The 20,714-nt window shown below is 39.5% G+C and overlaps 2 protein-coding genes across 4 annotated transcripts in view; one reads left to right on the top strand and one right to left on the bottom strand.

Moving 5' to 3' along the window:
• The window catches only part of MED23 (mediator complex subunit 23), a 53,503-nt gene extending 48,204 nt beyond the window's left edge, over positions 1-5,299 (bottom strand). For both annotated transcript variants that reach the window (XM_088140776.1, XM_088140772.1), the window contains exons 1-7: positions 5,132-5,299; positions 3,568-3,599; positions 3,380-3,467; positions 2,780-2,904; positions 2,522-2,633; positions 1,397-1,495; positions 482-583 (exon numbers count right to left, since the gene is read on the bottom strand). In XM_088140776.1, the coding sequence (XP_087996902.1) occupies positions 482-583; positions 1,397-1,495; positions 2,522-2,633; positions 2,780-2,904; positions 3,380-3,467; positions 3,568-3,599; positions 5,132-5,182 (609 nt within the window). In that variant the 5' untranslated portion in view covers positions 5,183-5,299. The remainder of the gene's footprint in view (positions 1-481; positions 584-1,396; positions 1,496-2,521; positions 2,634-2,779; positions 2,905-3,379; positions 3,468-3,567; positions 3,600-5,131) is intronic.
• Positions 5,300-11,500: 6,201 nt separating this feature from the next.
• Positions 11,501-20,714, top strand: part of ENPP3 (ectonucleotide pyrophosphatase/phosphodiesterase 3) — a 54,544-nt gene continuing 45,330 nt past the window's right edge. For both annotated transcript variants that reach the window (XM_088140842.1, XM_088140849.1), the window contains exon 1: positions 11,501-11,700. In XM_088140842.1, the coding sequence (XP_087996968.1) occupies positions 11,578-11,700 (123 nt within the window). In that variant the 5' untranslated portion in view covers positions 11,501-11,577. The remainder of the gene's footprint in view (positions 11,701-20,714) is intronic.

Consider the following 20,714-nt stretch of genomic DNA (forward strand, 5'->3'; position numbering starts at 1 on the left):
CCAAGGTGGGACTAGAACTCATGGTCTCCCAGTTTCTAGCCTGATATCTTAACCATTATACCAAACTGGCTCTCTTATCTATATTGCCTATTTTTATATTCTTTTAAACTTTTATTTGTATTAAAAATTTCCTTCATATAATAATAGAACAATAATAACTTTAAAAAAGATATTGTACTATTACTAGAAAGTTGTGCAGACCAATAAATTTCGCTGGACTGTCAATATGACTAGATAGTCATTTCAATTACCGGAAGAGTGATACAACAAATTCTTGTGATTTCACAAGGAATCAAAATGACTTATAGTGATCTAGAGTTTAAAAGGCACAAACTGACCATACAGGATATCATACAATATACAGAGATCTGTTATGCCTTAAGCGCCAGTTTTACAAAGGACCATCGCTCTTGAGACATCTGCTTTGCTTCCTAAGGTCAAAATATTGTTTTGTTTTGTTTTTTTAAACATCAAGTCTTACCCAGTGAGGAAGTTTTCCTTCAGGATACAACTTTCGGATTTCTGTGACTGCAAAGTAAGCAGGCAATAAGCATGCATTCCTTTCCAAAATATATGCAACAACCTAAGGAAAAACCAACAAACCAGAGAAGAGTTACGTTTATAAAACCAACAAATGAAATGGTGCAGTGTGAAATCCTGTCCAGAGCTCTAGTCAGCTTCCCATGTCTTCTTTCAGAAATACTTCCATTTTATTCCTCTAAGTTCCAGATATTTTTTTAAAAAATTGTTAGATATTTTGTATTCACTGGAGAAGGTCTACCTCCCAAACCTTTGCCTATTTCTGAAGATCCTGTGGGTTCCTACAGTCATGTTCTTGTTTCTCAGTGGTCCTATTTCAACTATGAGGCTATTTGCTACGAGATAAGATTTCCTATCATACTGAAATTAAATAAATATATATTCAGTTTTTAAAATTATGCTCAAAATATGCTGAGCCTTATTTAAATTGTGCATGTTTCAGAGTAAAGTAAAATACATCGTAAATGCAATGAAAATATTACATTTGAAAACATTAAATATTTTCAGGAATACTGGAGAATAAAGAATAGTTCTTTGCTTTAGGACATAACACAAAAGCAGCAAAGCAAACTAAATTTAAATATTACAATCCACATATTTTTAGCATCTGTAAATAGACCACTTTAAGTAAAGAACTGCCTATGCTGAGTATCTCAAAGAAGCGACATCTACCTAAGAGTGCTATTAATACCTCCAGATATATTCTGCAAATTACAAAAGAACTTTCATTAGCAGAAAAGTCTCAAATGTTTCTTAGTTCTCTCTCTTTTTGCAAAATTTAAATATAAACTTTGAACTATTAGATTGGAAAACAGCTAACCACTCAGGTCTAATTTTCTCCATTTTATATGCTTACCTCTCTTGCTGCTAATAGTTGCTGCACAACAGCAGAGCTCACGGTGTTAGGAATAGTTAGGATTTTCTCTAGGATACCCTTCAAAAGGTCTCGTACACCCTACAACATACAGATCAAGTTACATAAGAAAATTATGAGAAAAATGTAAAATTCAAAATTCACCTTTTAATTTCGCATAAAATTAATAAATTAAAATTACAACACTAATATCAAATTGTACAAAAACATTTTATGCCTGTCATTCTACTGCATCTAGAGGGTAATACATAAGCTTTTTCATTCAAATTGTGCTGCCTGATTTGCCACTTCTTTAAAAAAACACACACAAAAAAACATCTGCATAGATTCTTCAAGTGACTTAGATGTTATTCAGCTCTCTTTCTAGTTAGAAGTTATATGCTGCTTCCCTGATGTAATTTAGGAGAACTATGTACAGAAGCAAACTGCTGAGCAGTGGTCTTCCTGATGAAGTGGAATCAAGACAGATGACAGAGTACTTCCTGTATTTGATACCTCCGTTTATCGCTAATGGCTGTGCCATGACCCCAACCCAAGACTCCAAAAGTCCTTTTATATCTGGTCCTATAGATCAGATATGCACGCATGGCATATAATCATGTAACAGTGAGTGAAGGAAATGGATGAGAAGGACAATGGATGTTCCAATCCATCTGAGATATTCTCGTATGAACCCTTACAACTAGAAATACTTGTACTGTTGACTGATCTAGATTGTAACATCAGCTAAAATAATACAATCAGTGGAGCAAGTAATTAAGGCCCCTCCCATTCTACTACTGAATTTATTACAGCCTATGTTGTAACCCATAGATGATTATAACCTATATTGGAGTAAACTTAAACTATAGACCTATCTCCTATCTTTATGATAGGCATTTAATTTTATATTTTATATTATATATTGTATATGTTTAATGTTATATGGGGGTAGGGGTGGTTTATTGTTTGTTCCTTATGCTGTATGCTACCCAGAGTCACACTGTTTGAGTTGGGCAGCCTTATAAATCTTAAAAATAAATAAATAAATAAATAAATTTAAGTATACACCCAGATAAAAATATAAGGAAGGTATTAATGCTGCATTGTAAAACAAATAGTTATTACCTTGTAGTCTACACCACCAATTATTTTTTGAACAAGCTTAAATGTCAGAGACCAAAGCTGTGTCCTTTCCCATTCCAGATTGTCAGAATTCAGCAGAGATTCACAAACCATTCTAGAAAAATTCAAGAAAAAAACAAGGAGTCATATATTTTCTAAGCTGATGTCATGTATTATTATTATTATTATTAGCTTTAAGCAACTGATCTCCTATAACAAATTCTCCATTGCATTATTTCAGTTTATCTGAAAGAAACGTACCTGGGTGGCAGTAATCCAGTCTCCACAGCCATTGCTAAACAGTCATATAGAAAAGAAATTCTCTTAGGACTATGTTGACTATGTATGAACCTTACAATCCACTGAACACACTGTTCATGAGACTCCTGTAAAATAAGAAATTAACATATATTCAATGACCACTTCACAGTCTGATGAAAACTAACAGTAGAAAGGTTTATGTTGATAAAAACTTCCTACAAGCAATACAATCTCAATGCAAGAATTGACAACTGAAAGTTCTGGCTTGTACCATTCTTACTTTGATAAAATTCTCAAGCTGAAATAATTTAAGTCCTTACATAAACCCAAAGGCCTGTATACAAACAGAAGCTGGAAACAGTAGAAAAGAGATGGACAATCCTCTTAGAAAAGGATAACATATCCTATCCATAAGCTGCTCATCAGAATTTGCCTGTTTAAGTATTAGAAGCTCTGTCAGGGAACTTACAGATAGCCAAGTTATTGACAGAAAATGTTATGAATATTATGAAAAGCTGATCTGTCAACTTATGAAATGATCGGACAGATTGTAATTGGATGTCATTAAAAAAAAGTATAAGCAACAAATAAAATACTCACCTGGGAAAGATTGCTCCAGAACTGTCGAAAGGCACTCAAACAGCTGATTAATTTAGTTCGCTCATCTTCTGGTGTATCCATAAACATGCTAATACAAGTAAAGCCAAATTATTTATAAAGTATTCTATCACTAGTAACTACAACAGAATCTCTACAATTATACTAGGAAATAGTTAAATCACACTTACCCAGGAAAAGCTTCCTCTATGACCTCTGTTTTCTATAAAAGAAAAAAAAATGTATCATTCTCTCTAAAAACAAATTGGCTTTTATTTTAGGTCAACTTTACTCCAAATTCCCCTGTATGTATACACACTTTAATAAGGTTCACTGTAAACAAGTGGAAAAAGATAAGCACGGAGCAAATAAATAAATAAATAAATAAATAAATAAATAAATAAATAAATCCAAACTTCAAGTATCAACCGGTGGTCTAAAAAGATAAGCACGGAGCAAATAAATAAATAAACAAACAAACAAACAAACAAATAAATAAATAAATCCAAACTTCAAGTATCAACCGGTGGTCTAAGCTGGTAGTCAGAAAAGAAAAGCTTTGTGGTATGGAGGGGTAGTTGATAAAAATACTGACCTAGTGCACAGCTGGTCTGAGACATTTTACTACCCGAGATAGAGGAAGTCCTGCAACCTGAGCTACAGAAACTGACTTGACTGATAAATGAATGCTAGAATCATGTCTTCTAACCTATCTGAGGACAATAGGCCAATTTAGAAAATTCAATACTACTATTCCCTGAAGAAATAGTACAGGGAAACTGCTGCAGGGAAGTGGGGGAACCAAACACAAACAAGGGCTGCCTATTGACACCCTGCCCCAGGATCTGTCTATACAATATAACACTATGTATTCTAAGCACACTGACTATAGAAAATACAATGTCCATTTTGGGGGGTCATTAAGAAAGCAAGCAAAAATAGTCCTGCCGATATTGGACTGACTGTAAGTACTTGCCCAACATCTCCAAAAAGAATGAGATTTAACTGGAAAGGGCAGGGATGAAGCAATTCCCTTATGAGGAAGAAATTTACACTATTGGGAACTATTTAATCTGGAAGAGCAATGAATGGGGCAAGACAGTGGTGTGTAAAGCGATGTACTGCACCGAGCAAAGCTTTCTCCATCTCTCATAGTTTTAGAACCAGAAGATTCAGACTAGCCAAAGGCAGTACAGCCGTCACTTTGCAAACAAAGGTTATCCTCATCCACCTTTAATAGGAGCCTGGCTAATCCACGGCGAATAAGACCATCGACAGTAACTATTAATCCTGAGGGTGACATGGAAGCCCTACGAGAGGCGGCTTGTCTTCTTAGCGGAGAAGCAGCGAGGGCTAGGTATGTTTCAGAGGCTGGCGTTCATTTCCCCAGAAGCACCTAGTCCGTGCGGGAGTCGGGGAAGTTTGGGGTGAGGTGCGGTAGGACTCCTGCGGTTGCCTTAACAGTGTGACTATTCAAAGCTCCACTGCCCTCCGTCCCATGGAGACAAGAAGCGTAAGGACGAGTTGCTGCTCCAGCTCCTTATCTTCTTCTTCCTCGCCTCATCTCCCCGCTTTGATTCCTCCACCCGCTGCCTTTTGCAAGGTTAAAGCGAATGGTTCTCTCTCGCGCGCAGCTCTCTCTCTCTCTCTCTCTCTCTGACATCCACAGCCCCGCGTCCCGCCCCCCGCCGCATCCCCGGCTCGGCCTTCAGGCGGCGGCCATTGTTTGGTGGTGAAGGTGGTGACGAGACTCACCACCACCTCTTCGAAGATGCTTTGCAACTGCGTCTCCATTGGGACCGCCATGGTGCGACCCCAAGGCCGCCCTCTTTATCCCACCACGAGCCGGGCGGAAGAAGAAGCAACACGATCTCTGCACGCCGCTCCCCTCCCCGGGAGTGCTCCGGAAGGCGGCGCCTTTCGCATCCGGGTCGCGGGTGGTGGGGCGGTTGCTGCTGCTGCTGCTGGATGGGGGGCGTGGAATGCTGCTGCAGGAGCAGCAGCTATTGCAGCAACAGAACGGAATGAAATGGAGGCCCGGGGCTCCCGCTTTCTTGCTTGCGCGAAAGTTCCGTGAAGCGCAGAGCTCGGACGACAAGGCGTCTCTGAGCGGAGGAATTTGCGAGCTCCTCAGTTCACCAAGGAAAAGCATGTCGGATTGCACCCCGATCCTGTGACTGTGTTTGCACAACACACATCAGGACTGTCTCCATCCTTTGTTTCTCTTCTCCGATTTTTTTTTTTTAAATAACAAAAACGAGCAGCGATCCCCACAGCTTAATTTGGTGGCCGAATCCAAATGTTTAAGCTGCCGATAGGCCTGCAACGTATTGAACCACCGCTTGGGTTCACACAAGTCATAATTGCACAGACTCTGCAAGTGTACTTTAGCCTAATGTTCTCTGACATATGTCGGCAATTGCGATGAGCGTGGGTGGAATTTGGAGCAGTTTAGAGAGAGTCACAAAGGTTTTCTCAACGTGATCGGATTTCTGCAGGCAAAATGGGAGCATTATCAAAACGGACTCCCACTGTACCTGGGTAAATCAAAAAATACCTTGAGTGAGTTTTGACAGCACTCCCATTTTGCCCGGGCAAGTCAACACTTATTCATAAGGGGGAGTCAAAGTGCATGTACTCTGTGTGTGTGTCTGTGCGGGGGGGGGGGGGGGGGAGGGGTTCATATCACAAACCCCATGTTACAGTGTTTTTCAGTAATACCAAATTTGGAGAAATTCCCCTTAGGGTGGGGATCTCGATGGCTTACCTATTTATGTAAAGAATTTATACGGTCACCCAACTTGAACATTGCAACCCTGGGCAATATACAGTGTACCATAATCAAAACAGCATAAGCAAATTCAGTTCAGTTAAAATCCAAGACAGTAGTAAGCGACCAGAAACATTCATAGCATGCGGCCAGGTTACTTGCAGGACGGTCTCTTTCCAATTGTATTTACCTGTCCTATGAGATCCAGCAAGAGAGGCATGCTCTGGGTCCTGTCTGTTAGGGAGTGCAATCTGGTGGGTTCCCAGAAGAAAGCCTTTTCTGTTGAGGTGCCAGCCCTTTGGAGTGTCATCCACCCAGAGATTAGACTTTCCTTGACCTTATTGACTTTCCATAAGACCTTAAAAACCTGGGGTTTTGTTACCAACTCTGGGACCTGGGTTGTGTGGCTGAGCCCATATCTTGGTTATGTTGACAGTGTTTGTTGGTTTTATCTCAGCTCCTGCGTGTGTTATTTATTACTTTTTATGATGTTTTTATCTTGTTTTTATTCTCTGTTAGCTACCTGGTGTCATCTGTTTGAGATGGGCAGCCATGTAATTGAATGAATGAATGAATAAATAAATAAAATACCCCCTTCCAGATGGGAACTCCAATCACCCCAGCCCCAAAGACTTGAGGAAAAGCCAAGTATTTACTGTTTTCCTTTTTTCCCCAAGTAATTGTTTTATTGCATTACAAGATGTGAATAATACATTATAAAATGCAGATATTAGTCAGGTAGAGTGGTATTTAGGCAATGTAAACTAAACATTGTTAGCACTATGACAGTTTAGATAAGTTAAACCTTTAAAGATAGAAAAAAGTTTATATCAATGTTAGTAATTTCTAAAATGTTGATAAACAAGGTTGCTTGAATTGTACAATTAAAGCTCAGTATGGCATGGATAGACAATTGCAAAATGCATTAAATTATTGTATAATATAAAAAAAAAGGTTTCTGTCTTTGAACTTAATGCTTAATACTAAGGTCTCCGCTGTATTGTTTATAAATATTAAAAAGAAAAAAAAGGAGCTCCTTGGAAAGGTAGATAATATTAGATTTCTAACTTCCTCCTTCTTTATACCAATTTGCTGTATTTATAAACATTTTAGACCCCCTTAGAAACCATACTGTCAGTGTTTATCTGTGTTTATGTTTTCCTTGCTGCATGATGTATTGTGTGTATGGAAACCATTCTTGCTTGAATTTGATTAAAGTTCTGTTGTGGAATACTGTTCCAATCAATGCTGTCAGTTTTCCATTGCTGCGTACTCTCAAAGTTTAAGTTCCAACACGATATCATTGATGTTGTATCTTTCTTCCAGTGTTGGGCAAAGTTTATTCTTGCAGCTGTGAGCATGTATGTCAGTACATTATGATGTTTCTTGTTAATATGTTCTGGAATTATGCCTAGTAAAAAAAATTGTGATTTCATTTCCAATTTAATTTTTACTGTTTTTTTCTGAAGGATTTGGACCAACCATATGTCAGGGAGGAGACTGTTCCAGAGGGCAGGGACCACAATGGAAAAGGCATGCCTTCTGGGTCCCATCAGATGGGATTGTTTTAGGGGAGGGACCTGAAGCATGCCCACCTTTTTGGATCATATGGAATGGGCAGATATAATTCGGTAGAGGAAATCCTGCCATGTAGGCCTTTATAGGTGACAACAAGCACCTTGCTGAAGCCTATAGGAAGATAATGCAGCTCACAGAGTAGTGGTGCTATATCGATGTATCAAGGTGTGCCTATAACTACCTCCACTGCTGCAATCTGGACCAGTTGTAGCTTCCAGATGGTCTTCAAGGGCACCCCCATGTAGAGCATGTGGCAGTAGTGCAGCGACTAGGGCATGAGTGACAGGGCCTCCTGATCCAAAAACAGGCACAAGAAAAAGTTGTACAAAGGCCATCCTGGCCACAGCTGCCACCTGCTCTGTCAGCAGGAGCTGAAAGTTCAGGAGAACCATATTATGCATTAGGTCTGAGTGGGGGAGTGCAATCTGTCCAGAACCAAAGATGGAAAATCTTCAGTTCCGACTTCCAGGGGACCCAAAACCCAAAAGGCACTCAGTCTTGGCAGAGTTGAACTGCAGCATGTTCTTCCCCATTCAGACCCCCACAGCCTCCAGATACTGGGACAGAACCTCAACAGCCTCACTTGCTCAGCCAGAGACAGAGAGATGCAACTGAATATTAGTGTAGTGATGATTCCACACTTCATGCTGGCAAATGACCTCTCCCAGTGGCTTCATGTAGATGTTATAAAGAAGTGGGCAGAGGGTGGAGCCTTGAGCCACCCTGCACTTTTACATCCATCAGTCTTTTCCAACCTGGCACGCTCTAGACATGTTGAATTACAACTCCCATAATAATCCCTGTTTAGTTGGGCTGAGTGATAGGATATGTAGTGCAGTTTGCCTGGAGGGGGGTAGGTTGCCATTGATCCTCTTTAAAAAAATTCAATAAGACTTAACTACTGAGGAAATAAAATGAAAACTATGACAAAAATAACAGTAAAGTGGTTGTTCTTTTTTTTTAAAAAAAAATAATAGAATAATTCTAAAAAGTGAGCAGAAGAACAGGTTAAATTGGTGTGCGTATGGGGAAGAAGTCAGCCAAAGAAGACTGAGTTTGAAAATGGACTAGGCTGAGGCCTGCAGAGAAAAGCATTCCTCAAAAATTTATCCAAGGCAACCCTTACATGAGAAGTCCTGGGCAGCAGCTCCAAATGTTGTCAACTGCTCCATTGAATGGCCCTCTCCCCTCTTGATCACCTCACCCAGAACAAAGCATATGTTTTGAGAGCTTAACTGCAGAACATAAAGAAGAAAGATTAGCACAAACTCTCTTTAATAAGTGCAGTGGAAAGTTCAGAAGTATGGAGCACAGCACTGAGGAGAAGAACCATGTTTATTGCAGTGATTGTTGGGTGCCTGTTTTACAAGAAAGAGGGACCCCAAACAATGGAAAAACAATTTTTTTTATATAGAAGTTGGCTACAAGGCTGGAAATCCACGATCTTTTTGTGAGATGTGTGGTATCTAAATTTGAATTTGAAATATAAATAAATAAATAAATAAATAAATCTGGGTTGTTGGCCAGTTTTGGGGAAGCTAGGCAGGTCCTTGTCAGTGTACCTGGGATTATTTCTCCTGTTAGACAAGGTGGTCCTTTCAGAAGAGGAGCAGAAGTTCATTATTAAAGGAGATGGGATGTTGAGATCAGGCTGATTGAGGGTAATCAGGAAGATTAGGGTGTCTATGTTGCAATACCTTTGTTGGGGCTGCCCTTGGGTTGTACTGTGAGCTAGTGAAGAGGCTTCTATTTTTTAGTTTAGATGGGATCATAGGGGGCTTTGTCTGATGGCAGGGATGATCAGTTTTGGTCTGATAGGATTAGGCAAACAGCAGAGTTGGGTTTGACCCTGGTCATGTTCAAAAAACATGGAGGAGAAAGGGTGCAGCCTCCATTTTGTTTGTTAGATTTATTTTCTCCACTATGTAAGTTTTAATGCCAAGAATGAGGAGACAAAGTACAGAACCTTGAAGTATGAGATAGGAATTCTCCAGCCATCATTGATTAGTGAGTTCATCTCTTTAAACCTTTGGAATCTCTTTTTCCTGGAATATTTGCAAGACGGACTAGGTGTTTATATGATAATTCAGTAATAGCATTTTTCATCTGCTGGCTGCACTTGCGGATACCGCTCTTTTTTAGCCTCAGCACAATCTCTTACAGTGTGCAGCACACCTTGTTTTCCATTGCATGCATACACAGATGCAACAAAAGGGGACAGTAGAAACAAACAGATAGATGTGCAATATGTGACTTAGTTACGCAGAAGAAAATCCAGAATCTCCATTGGCCGCTGCTGGTAAAAATGTTGGAAAGAATTCCAGAAGTCATACTCTGCACACAACAGTACAGGAGCCAGCAGAATAGCGCTGGATTAAAGAAACACTAACTGCTCCTCCTACCTCTATTGTGCTGTGGAAACAAAACAGAATTGGGGCTCTGTCCTCAGAAGTGGGGAGGGGAGGAGATGGGCAGGTTAGGTAATGCCTTCTCTGGGGCCAATGACTGGTAGCAGAAGACCCTTTTGCTGTTTCTTCTCTAATCCCACCATGATCCTTCCGTATCAGAGGACTGGAACCAGAGGAACCACCTCTGCTGCTTCTCTCCCCACTCTGCACCTTTTCCTCCTATTTCTTCTGCCACCCATGACAAGAGAAGCTGGGGAAGGGAGGAGAACCCCATCTCTCCCTGTCACTTCTCTTGTCATGGGTGGCAGGCGAGGAAGAATGAAGAGCCACTTTCCATAGGAAAAGAAGTGGGGGAAACAACTTTTCAACCAGCACCCCTACATTCAATCTCCTCCCAGGGTCTGCAGGCAGAGTTTACTATGCCATGGGGGGGGGGAATATCCTTTCCCTCCCTTTCCTGCCCCCCGAGAACAGAACCAAGGAAAGTGGCTGCCACTCCATGGGGGAAGCAGGTCTTTTGGGTACTGATACTCCAGAAACCCCTTCCCATCCTCCTCTCCCCCCTTCTCCTGCCACCTCTGGTTTGGCACCTCTTCCTGTGCCAAAGGCAAATGGCTATAAAAATCAGTGGCCCAGAACTGGGGGGTTGAACATGCCTACAGCAGCCTCGGGTGATCATCGGGAGCAGAGCAACCCTGCAAACACCTTACCTTTACATGATGTGCTTCAGGCAGACCAGATGGCATGGCTTGTGCCAGAAGATGGAAAACACCACTGGGTCACGGAAGACAATTGCAGCCTGCCTCCTATGTGGGTTGGGGTGAGTTGAACACAACATTACCCATTCATATCTTCCAAGTCTTTTTGCTGAAGCATTGTTTGTCCATGATCAGTGGGTGATATGGTCCAGCCATTCTTTGCGCTGTTAGTTCTTGCATCAGCTGCAAGTGAATATTAATTGCTTTCAATACATTTTGGGTAAAAAAGCAGCATATAAATTCCTTAAATGAAAAAGTATTGAAATCTCACCACCCTCTGTCTCCCAAAATATGATTCTACTCTCCTGGATCCAGAAAAAAGTATAAATAATATGCATGAAAAAGAGTGTATGGTTTTATGATCTTTCTTTGAAAATGATTAATACTGAATATACTTAATCTATTTGATGTTTGTCCTTTGGGTGTTGTCTGGTCCTTTTTTTCCCCCGTAAGGGAAACCTTCCCATTTTCTCTTCCCCACTTTCAATTTCCAAACAGAAAATATGCTGAAAATGCCTTCTGCCCTTTACGTGTCTCAGTTAAAAGGTGATTATGTGTCCTCCCACGAAACGTTCAAAGACTCTGCCCTTGTATATATGCTGCCAGCAAAGTGATAATACTCCCTTAATTTCTCTTCGGCTCAGGCACAACTGAAAGGGCAGGACAGAGCAAAGCATAACTGGAGAAATGGAAACGCTTTCTGCAGAAGAAACGACTTTAGGAGAGAAGAGCAACTTGGAGCTGATTGATTGCCAAACAGAGACACTTGTTAAGAAAAGCACTCTTCGGAAATATAAGATACTCTGTGCTGTGAGTGTTATTCTTTACTTACATTTGAAAGTTGCATCTGTTATATCCTCTCTGCTTCGGTTTTGTGATTAACAGCATAAAGTTACTCCTAGTTTTCCACTGCTTGTCAGGAAATATCCCGGTAGGTTCCAAGGGACTGTTTCTCGTGTTTGTCAGCATGAATAGAGCCAATTTTAATAAAGCAATAACAGTTGTTAATGTTTTCAGTGGACGGTCTGCTTATATGGCTGATACGGACATTTGAAACATTCAGAGTTAGAAAAGTTGGCAACATTGTTTCCTGTTTGTAATATGGTATGCATCCCTCTCTCCCTTCCTCCCTCCCTCCCTCCCTCCCTCCCTCTCTTTCTCTCTCCGTGTTTAAAACAAAAGTGGATGTTTACGACTTATATTACTGTATTACTATGAATTATTATAGAAAGCCAGTTTAGTGTAGCAGCTAAAGGCACTGGGCTAGAAACTGGAAGAATGTGAGTTCTTGTCCCGCCTTAGGCATGAAGCCAGCTGGGTGATTTTGGGCAATTTTTGAAAAATGTTGCCCATGGACTACTTGTCCGTGTAGTGGCCAGGAGTCAAGATTTACTTGATGGGGCAGACACACAAAAAGGGTTATTATATATTTAATTTGCAGTCTAGTGTATCCCAGTGGCAAATAGTTCAAGACTTAGAAATCAAAAAATAGAAACCAATACAAAGCTCTCAAGTCAGTTCGCAGATGCCACCACATGACAGTTCCGTATTCTATAAAGGAGACCTGTGCACAAATATGTTCTCTTCCTGCTTGTTTGTATGCTATGTTACTTCATGGTCTATAGCAAGCCATTGTTTTATCATGTTCAAACTGGCAAAGTATGATTTGCTTCTGTCTTCCATATCAGGATTGCAAGCATCGTGTAACACTTGTTTGCATTTGGTTTGGATATAAATAATTTGGTAGACTACATGTTGAAAGAAGAGGCCGTGGCAGTTTGAAACTCAGTCATATTTGGAGTTCCAAAACATAGTATAATGGGGGCCTGTGATCTCATTCAAGTTATTTTGCGAATGGTGTAATATGCCCAGTTGTTATTAGAATATGCACTCTTTTGGTGGAAGGGGAAGTTTACTTCAATTCAGAAACACACTTTTGTTCGCGAGAAGTTTATCCTGCAGGATATCATTCCAGTGCCAGCAACAGAGAGAATCTTTCAGTATAGGAGGCAGCACTGACCATCTATTTGAAGTGTGTCTAGAGTACATAGTGTTACACTGTATCAGATTGCACATCTAGACCAGCTCTGTGATCCCTTTCCTAGTCTGGATGTTGTCCTCTGGCTGAAGTGTGCAATTCAATTCCCAGAATTCTCAGAAAAGGTGACCTGACTGGGAATTATGGAAGTTGAATTCCACACATCTCAGCCCAGGTTGGGAAAGCTGATGAACACTGAATGGCAGAGAGTAGCTTTCCAGATTTGCAGGCAAAAGATATGAGATAAGGTGCAACTTCATCCTGTTTAACTGGAGATGCCTGGAACGGAACTAAACTATGAACTCCTTCCATAGTGGACATGTAGGGCAATATAATTTGTGTCTCTCAGGATTAGTATTCTGGGTTTTGGCTTCTCTTACCAAGTAGGTGTGCCAAAATGATGTGGTTTATATGCTGAAAACTGAGAGATTTCTGAAGTAATTGATTTGTGTTTTTTATTATTATTGTGTGAATGTTATCCTGTTGGTCTGAACTTTGACACAAACGTATCACAGGTTTTGAGGCTTATTAGTTCTTTCTACAGACTGATAAAAAGTAACAATGTTATCTGTTGGGAAAATTCCCAAGGAAGCCTAAGAGTGAGTGGTAGACATTTTTGGTAAATACATGGTTTAGAAAGAGAAGGCAAAACATTAGTATGAGGCTTACTGTAGCTCATTCTGCTAGAGAGAACACATGGTTTTCCAGTCTAAATATTTTATATATTTTTACCTGACAAAATTTTAGCCAGATTTACATATTGTGCAAATTCTGCAGTTCCTTTAATAATGATTTCTTAAATAAGACAGAATTGTCTGGTTCGAAAAAAAATTAGGTTTATAAAGGGCCGATGAAGAAGGAATCTGATGAATTAAAAAAAGTGCAGAGAAGAGTAACAATGAAAATGAGGGGCTTGGAGACTAAGGCCTATAAAGAACATTAAAGGAATTGGGTATATTTAACCTAAAAGAGAGAAGGGGAGACATGATAGCAGTCTTCAAAGTGTTGTTTGAAGCCTTGAAGAGAAGAGGGTCCCAGGGAAGAGGGTGTGCATTTATTCCCCATAGGACCCGAGGATAGGACAAGCACCAATGGATGGAAGAGTTTGTCTCATTAAGCTATGCCTAAGCATTGATCTAGAGTGGGGACAAGAGGAATGGTATAACAGTGATTATCGTTTACTTCTTTCTTGGAAGCTTTACAGAGGGAGATCCAACCTTGAAATAAGGAGGAATTCCTGACCATGAGAACTGTTAAGCAGTGGAACAACTTGCATCTAGAATCATGGGAGATCCATCACTGGAGATTTTCAAGAAACAATTAGACAGCCATATCTCTGGGATGGTCTGATTATTGCCCTGGGTAGGGTCTTGGACTAGAAGAGCCAGTCTGGTGTAGTGGTTATAATGTTGGACTGGAAGACCATGAGTCTTAGGCATGAAAGCCATCTAGGTGACTTTGGGCCAGTCATCCTCTCTCAGCCCAGCTCAGCTTACAGGGTTGTTGTGGGAAAAATAGGAAGCAGGAGCATTATGTACAGTGCGTTGAGTTGTACAAAATAAAGGCAGTATATAAATCTAACAATAACAAAATATTTTAGTTATTTTTTTAAAGTTGTAAAAGTAAAGGTGGGTTATAAATCTAATAATAACAATGAATAACATGGTTATTTTTTATTTTTTATTTTATATTTTTACATTTTTAAATTGATTATTCTACCTTTTGGAAATATGGGTACCTTACAGTGACTAATAGGTCCTGATGGATTTCTGGGGCCTCTGGGGCATATCCCAATAGATATACCACTCATCCTCTAAATTTGAGAGATTACTCGGGTGACTGACACAGGCACTCTCAAATGCATTTTTTTTTAATCTAGCATGGGTAGATGGCTGAAACACAGGTGAAGAAAAGCTCATATCCAAATGAATGAGAGTGATATTCTTGATTGAATCTAATCTGAAGCAGTGACAGAAAAAAGGTAGATTACTGTCATGTACCATTATATTATCCTGATGCATAGGATAATACAGCAGAGCATTTTTGAGATCTAACGCTAGCTAGTACTACCACTGAATGAAATCTTTGACTCATTTGAGGACAAAATCTTTAATATTTATCATAATTTTGATGCAGTAATTAATGCAGTATTAGATACTTGATCAAATATGATCTTCTGTTTCTATTATTGCCCTTGCAAATAATAATTTAAATAATAATTATTTTATTAAATTTAGCAGGAGTAAAATTAAATTTTATTACATTTAGCAGGAAGGGCTGGAAAATGCTTTAGAGAATGAAAATCCCAGATTATTTAGAAGAAGGCTTAGCTGGACTAGTCTCAAAGTAGTAAAGGGACTGACTAGCCTAGATCTAGATGTTGCTTACCTGAGTTATAGATTAATGGTTAATATTCCTTTCCTGGACAAGGTGATCAAGTGAACTGTTCCATTTGCTGTTGGCCACCCTGTTTATTATTTACAGCCATTTGGAAGTCAAGCCTATTGTTGGTTGCCCCGTAGAATTATTTCTGTCAAGAAAAAGACAGGAAAAATGAGTCTTTGTTGATTTTCTCTACTTTGTTACACCATAAACTGTAGCATACTCGCAGACAGGCTGTCTGGGATGGGGTTCTGCTAGACATTTCTCATATTGGATTGTTATTGCCTAAGACTCCTAGTAGCATTATGATTAATACCTATGCAATGTTGATCTGGTTTGAGGTATCTCCATTCTATCAATGATAACCCCAGCTCAAATCTGAATTTTTCTCTTCTATTTGCCCTCAGTAGTGTCTCTTAAGGCAACTTAGATAGTTCAGCTTCTGATTTATGGTACTAAAATGGCTAGGATCTAAAAACAGTAGCTTAGGGCTGTTACAGTTGGGAAAGGAATTCACTACCATTTATTTACATACTAATATTAAAGTTGGCTTCTCTACAGTGTCAGCCAAACACTCAAGCCGCTATGCAAACTCCTTCATGTAACTGTTTTCTCCCATTTTTAAGCCCTATACCTACATGCAGCCATGCAATTAAAATTTCATGAGAGAGAACAGAGGTGAGATCCCCCCTTCTGTTGCTGTTCTCATCTCCTTACAAGAATCGGAGAACACACGTCTGCTGCAGAACACGTTCTCTACTTTTGCTGGCTTGTTGTGAAATTTTGAGTCTTGGAACAACAAATTAAATTTGTCAGGTAAGGTGTTGGACTAGGACCAGGGAGAGTCAGGCTCAAGTCCTCTCTTGGCCATGGGAGTTGACTGGGTGACTTTGGGCCGGTCAATATTTCTCAGCCCAAACTATTTCACGCAGTTGTGGGGAAAAAATGGAGGATAGTGCCATTTCACCATCATGAACTCAGAGGAATATCAATTTACTTAATTGTTAAATAAATACAGGGTCCTCAGTTTGTAGAGGACTTATTCTCACTCTTCCCTCACAGAACCTTATGCAATATTCCCATGAAGAGCTAGCAGAGCAATTATTTAATTCAATCACAGTGTAGCTGAAGCAACTTTGATATCAGCGTATTGTTGAAGGCTGTCACGGCCAGAATACGATGGCTGGTGTGGGTCTTCTGGGCTGTGTGGCCGTGTAATTCCAGAACACGGCCACACAGCCCGGAAGACCCACACCAGCCATTTGATATCAGCCATTAAGTGATTGCAAGTTCAAGAGGCCACCTTTTGAAGCCACTCTTGGTTTTAATAGCCTTCTGGAATCCCTTGAAGATCTTGGTTTTCTTTCTGACCCTGGGGCCAGGTTGTCAGGAGAGGCTGATGTGTATGGTTTGGTTGGATATAACTTTTAGGTGCCTTGGTTTTACCATACTATAATGTTGCTTTATAATTTCTTCCTTTTCTGTTTTACATTGTGAGTGGCCAAAGTCACAAAATTCAAATGGGCAGCCAAATAAATTCAATAAATAAATAGATAAATAAATAAATACAATTTATCCTTTATTCATTTCTCTGGCATTTTGTTAAAGCAGAAGCACGTTATTCTGGAAAATGAGAGTAAGGAGTACCTATCTGATAAAATATCTCTAAAATACATCTCTTTCTAGGCATGGAAGTGACAAGGAAGAGAAATGAACAGTGCAGTTCCATTTAGAAACAAGGCTCAGTACATTAATTAGGATTTATGCCCCGTGAAGTACATAGGTAGGATTTCAGCCGAAGATGGCAAGGGAGGAACTGTATGTACTGAGCAAATCATAGCCATCACTATCCCACTTTTAGCAGTCCCTGGTGGCTGGGCTGGTACCTCCCTCCTTGGAAAAAAAGAGCGTTCACTGCTCCCCCTTCCATTGATTAGTCAAGAACACCAGAGGAACCCTTTTGGGAATAGCAGCAACAAGAGTGGAGAGATGACCCAGCAGAAGGTAAGGCAGAGATGCCACGATAGGGAATTGGGACCAGGGATCTTGATCCCCACCATAATAAATTTCTGAAGGACTCTTCCAAAAATGAATTAGGAGCTCACTGAAAAGTTGAAGTCCATCTAAAAATACTCCTAATCATTTGGGAAAATTCAAGTTATTTACTTATAGGATCTATTTACCAATGGAAATTTTCTATGACCTATCAATTACGGATGGGATTATTTATGAAAGATATTTCCCTCATAGTGATGTTTTGGGTTTGCATATAGTCTTGTGTAGCTTGATGAATATACCATACCACATTCCCCCAGCTGCCTAACTGACAAGCACAACATTGCTAAAAACAACATTATTTTGGATATTTTCTATCTTTTGATGTGGATCTCTTATTTTTAATATGGTTAGTAAGAATATTTTTACTGTCTGGTTTCAAGCCAAAACGGAAGTGCCATCCGTGCTTATGAAGATTGTAACATACTTGGCAGTGAAAAGGATATATCTGACCAATGGTGACAATCTCCTCCTTGCATTAAGCCTGTGTAAACACTCCTCAACCCACCCCAGTTGACTGAGTATAGCTCTTAATCTTATTAGATGGTATTGCTCTAGTCTATGACAGGGTATCTGTAGTCATTGATTTGGCTTTTATGCTACTACAAGGCTTCATTCTTTTTGTTGTAACAGTGGAAGGTTGCCCTCTTTTCTACTCACTTCTGTCCTCTCTGGCTCAGAGTGCAGTGAAACATGCTGAGTTTCTCTGTCCCTGCCTGTGCTGTTCTAGATAGCAGGCTACTCAATAATTGTGAAAGAAGTTCTTAGTGTGTGTGTGTGTGTGTGTGTGTACACAAAGCCTTATCTGAAAACCAATTATATCCTTGCGTTGTGAACTAGAAACAATCACCAGTACTTGGAGAGTGCAGTAATGCCTAAAGAAAATAGCATGGCCTCATAAAGGTTGGATTTTGGCTGCAATTCTAAACACTCCTTTTTGGAAAGCTCTGTTGATTTTAGAAGGATGTCACTGGAACATTTCACATCCGTACTCCAATCTGAAATGAACTTCCTCAAAAAAATTCTTTGTTTCAATGGATTACTTTCAAGTGTGTGTGGGTGTACACAAAGCCTTATCTGAAAAACAATTATATACTTGAGTTGTAGACTAGAAACAATCACCAGTACTTGGAGAGTGCAGTAACGCCTAAAGAAAATTGCATGGCCTCATGAAGGTTGGATTTTGGCTGCAATTCTAAACACTCCTTTTTGGAAAGCTAGGTTGATTTTAGAAGGATACCATTGGAACATTTCACAGCCGTACCTCAATCTGAAATGAATTTCCTCAGAAAAATTCCTTTCAATGGTTTACTTTCAAGTAAAGATGCTTGGAATGGCAACGTTGCAGTACAGTTCTAGTACAAGATCAAGACTCACTCAAGTACGATCACTCACTTAGTCCAAAAATGCAGGGAGCTATCCAGTATGCTGATCATACACACATATGCACCACATTATAACAATTCACCTGAATCAGCTAACAATAATAGCTGGCCTCTTTCTCTGACATGATTTCTAATAATAAACTGGAAAACCCCACCACCACCTCATCCAATATTTTAGCAGTGATCTCTCATATATTCTAGACTCTTTCTCTGAAAAAAAGCAGAGAATTACAGGTAGTCCTCGTTTAGCCACCATAACTTGGTCATTAAGTTAAGCAATCACTAAGTGAAACCACAACTGTGCTTATGATCTTACTTCAGCTTTCCTTTGCTTTACATACCAGTGAAGGTCATAAATGGGAGAATTGCAAAGTTACTTTTGATCACTGTCATAACTGCAAATGGTTGCTGTACGAGGCAGTCGCTAAACGAGGACTACCTGTAGTCCCTGTGCACTACATTACACTTGAATTGATAATGCAGTCATTGATTCAACTAAGCAAATGATTTTATTTTGTTTGAACAAAAGAATTCTGGAAATTTAGATGTCTGTTATTACATAAAGGAAGCTGTATTTGTACAGAAAGACAAAGCAGCCTGTGCCAAATTCTCAAGGAGCAATTTGCACAGTTAAAACTTTCTTTTAGCCAACTCTACTTAGAAACGTAGAAATGTAGAAACTCTTTTTTTTTAGCCAAATGTGCACGTTGGTTGCCTATTTGTCCCTGATACACATTCATACATACATAAATCTTAGCTATAGACAGTTAGAAAACACCCAAATCCTATAACTGAATTGTCTAGTCATTCCACAATAGCAAGCATAGTGTTGATTTGGCAAGCATATGGCCAATTTGTTTGCAAAGCTGGTCAAATTCACAGCAAGACAATTAGCACCCCAATTTCGCTATGCTTTTCGGTTTTCAAACTTTGCAGAAAAAGGTAATCAGGGCCAAGCTCTGATAAAAAAAAAATCTACTTCTTGGTTTCAGTGTAGTATTAGCCCATACAGTGTATTGTGCAATCCTGAATAATAATAATATTAATAAAATTATATTATATAATTATAATATATTACTGTGCTGCTAGAATTTTATTCAAAGCAAAAAGCAAAAGAGAATTAAAATGCAGAAAAAAAGAGATGAATCGATGCAGCTTTACTTGGATGTAGTGTTCTCCAGGTGTCTTTGTTGACAGCTCCCATCACCCTTAGCCAACATGGTCACTGCTGCAGGTGATGGGAATTGTAGTCTAGTATAACTGGAAAGTGAGATATTTCTGATGTTTCTGTTTATTTATAAATATTAGGATTAGGCGTAAGTGGATATTCAGTTGAATTACTCCCAAATTCACCCTCCCTATATAAGAATTTCAGGAACAAAGCTAGCTGTTATTGTTGGCGTTTCAGAATAGAAATTCAGCTCTCTGATGCAATTCACAGCCTGGCAGTTTATTGCTCTTTTTATATACCTTATCCTTTCTTCTTTGACAGATTTTGAGTGGCATTATGATCCACCACACAGATCTCTTGAAAATATTATGAGTTGTTACTCATGGCTTCATCTCTTCCTTTATACAGCTTATAAAGATAAAGTCTCCCTGCAGTTGAACTTGACTTGTAGTGGCTACATGGAGACAAGGAAATTTTCCTGACATTAGGGAAGTAGTTTGCTATTACCTTATTCTGGGAAGAATTTTGACTTCTAACCTATGATCCTGGACTAGTCCTTTAGCTAGTCGACTCCCAGGTACTAAGGTCTGACTGTGCATAGCTTTTGGAGGCCAAACAAGTTTGGTTAGGTGTTGACACCATCTATGACTATCATATTTGCAGGCTATTTTAGGTATGCTGGGCTTAGCTCACCTGTTTTTCCTATTTGTGAAAAAAAACAGAAACTGTCGCAGTGTAATTCAGTGCTTTGGAGTCATGTAACATTTTGGCTGTGCAATCTTTGGAGTCTCCA

Source organism: Python bivittatus, unplaced genomic scaffold, assembly GCF_059951505.1.
Source record: "Python bivittatus isolate LINGU-HERP-01145 unplaced genomic scaffold, Pbiv_v1 ctg000020_np1212, whole genome shotgun sequence".
Taxonomy (NCBI): Eukaryota; Metazoa; Chordata; class Lepidosauria; order Squamata; family Pythonidae; genus Python; species Python bivittatus.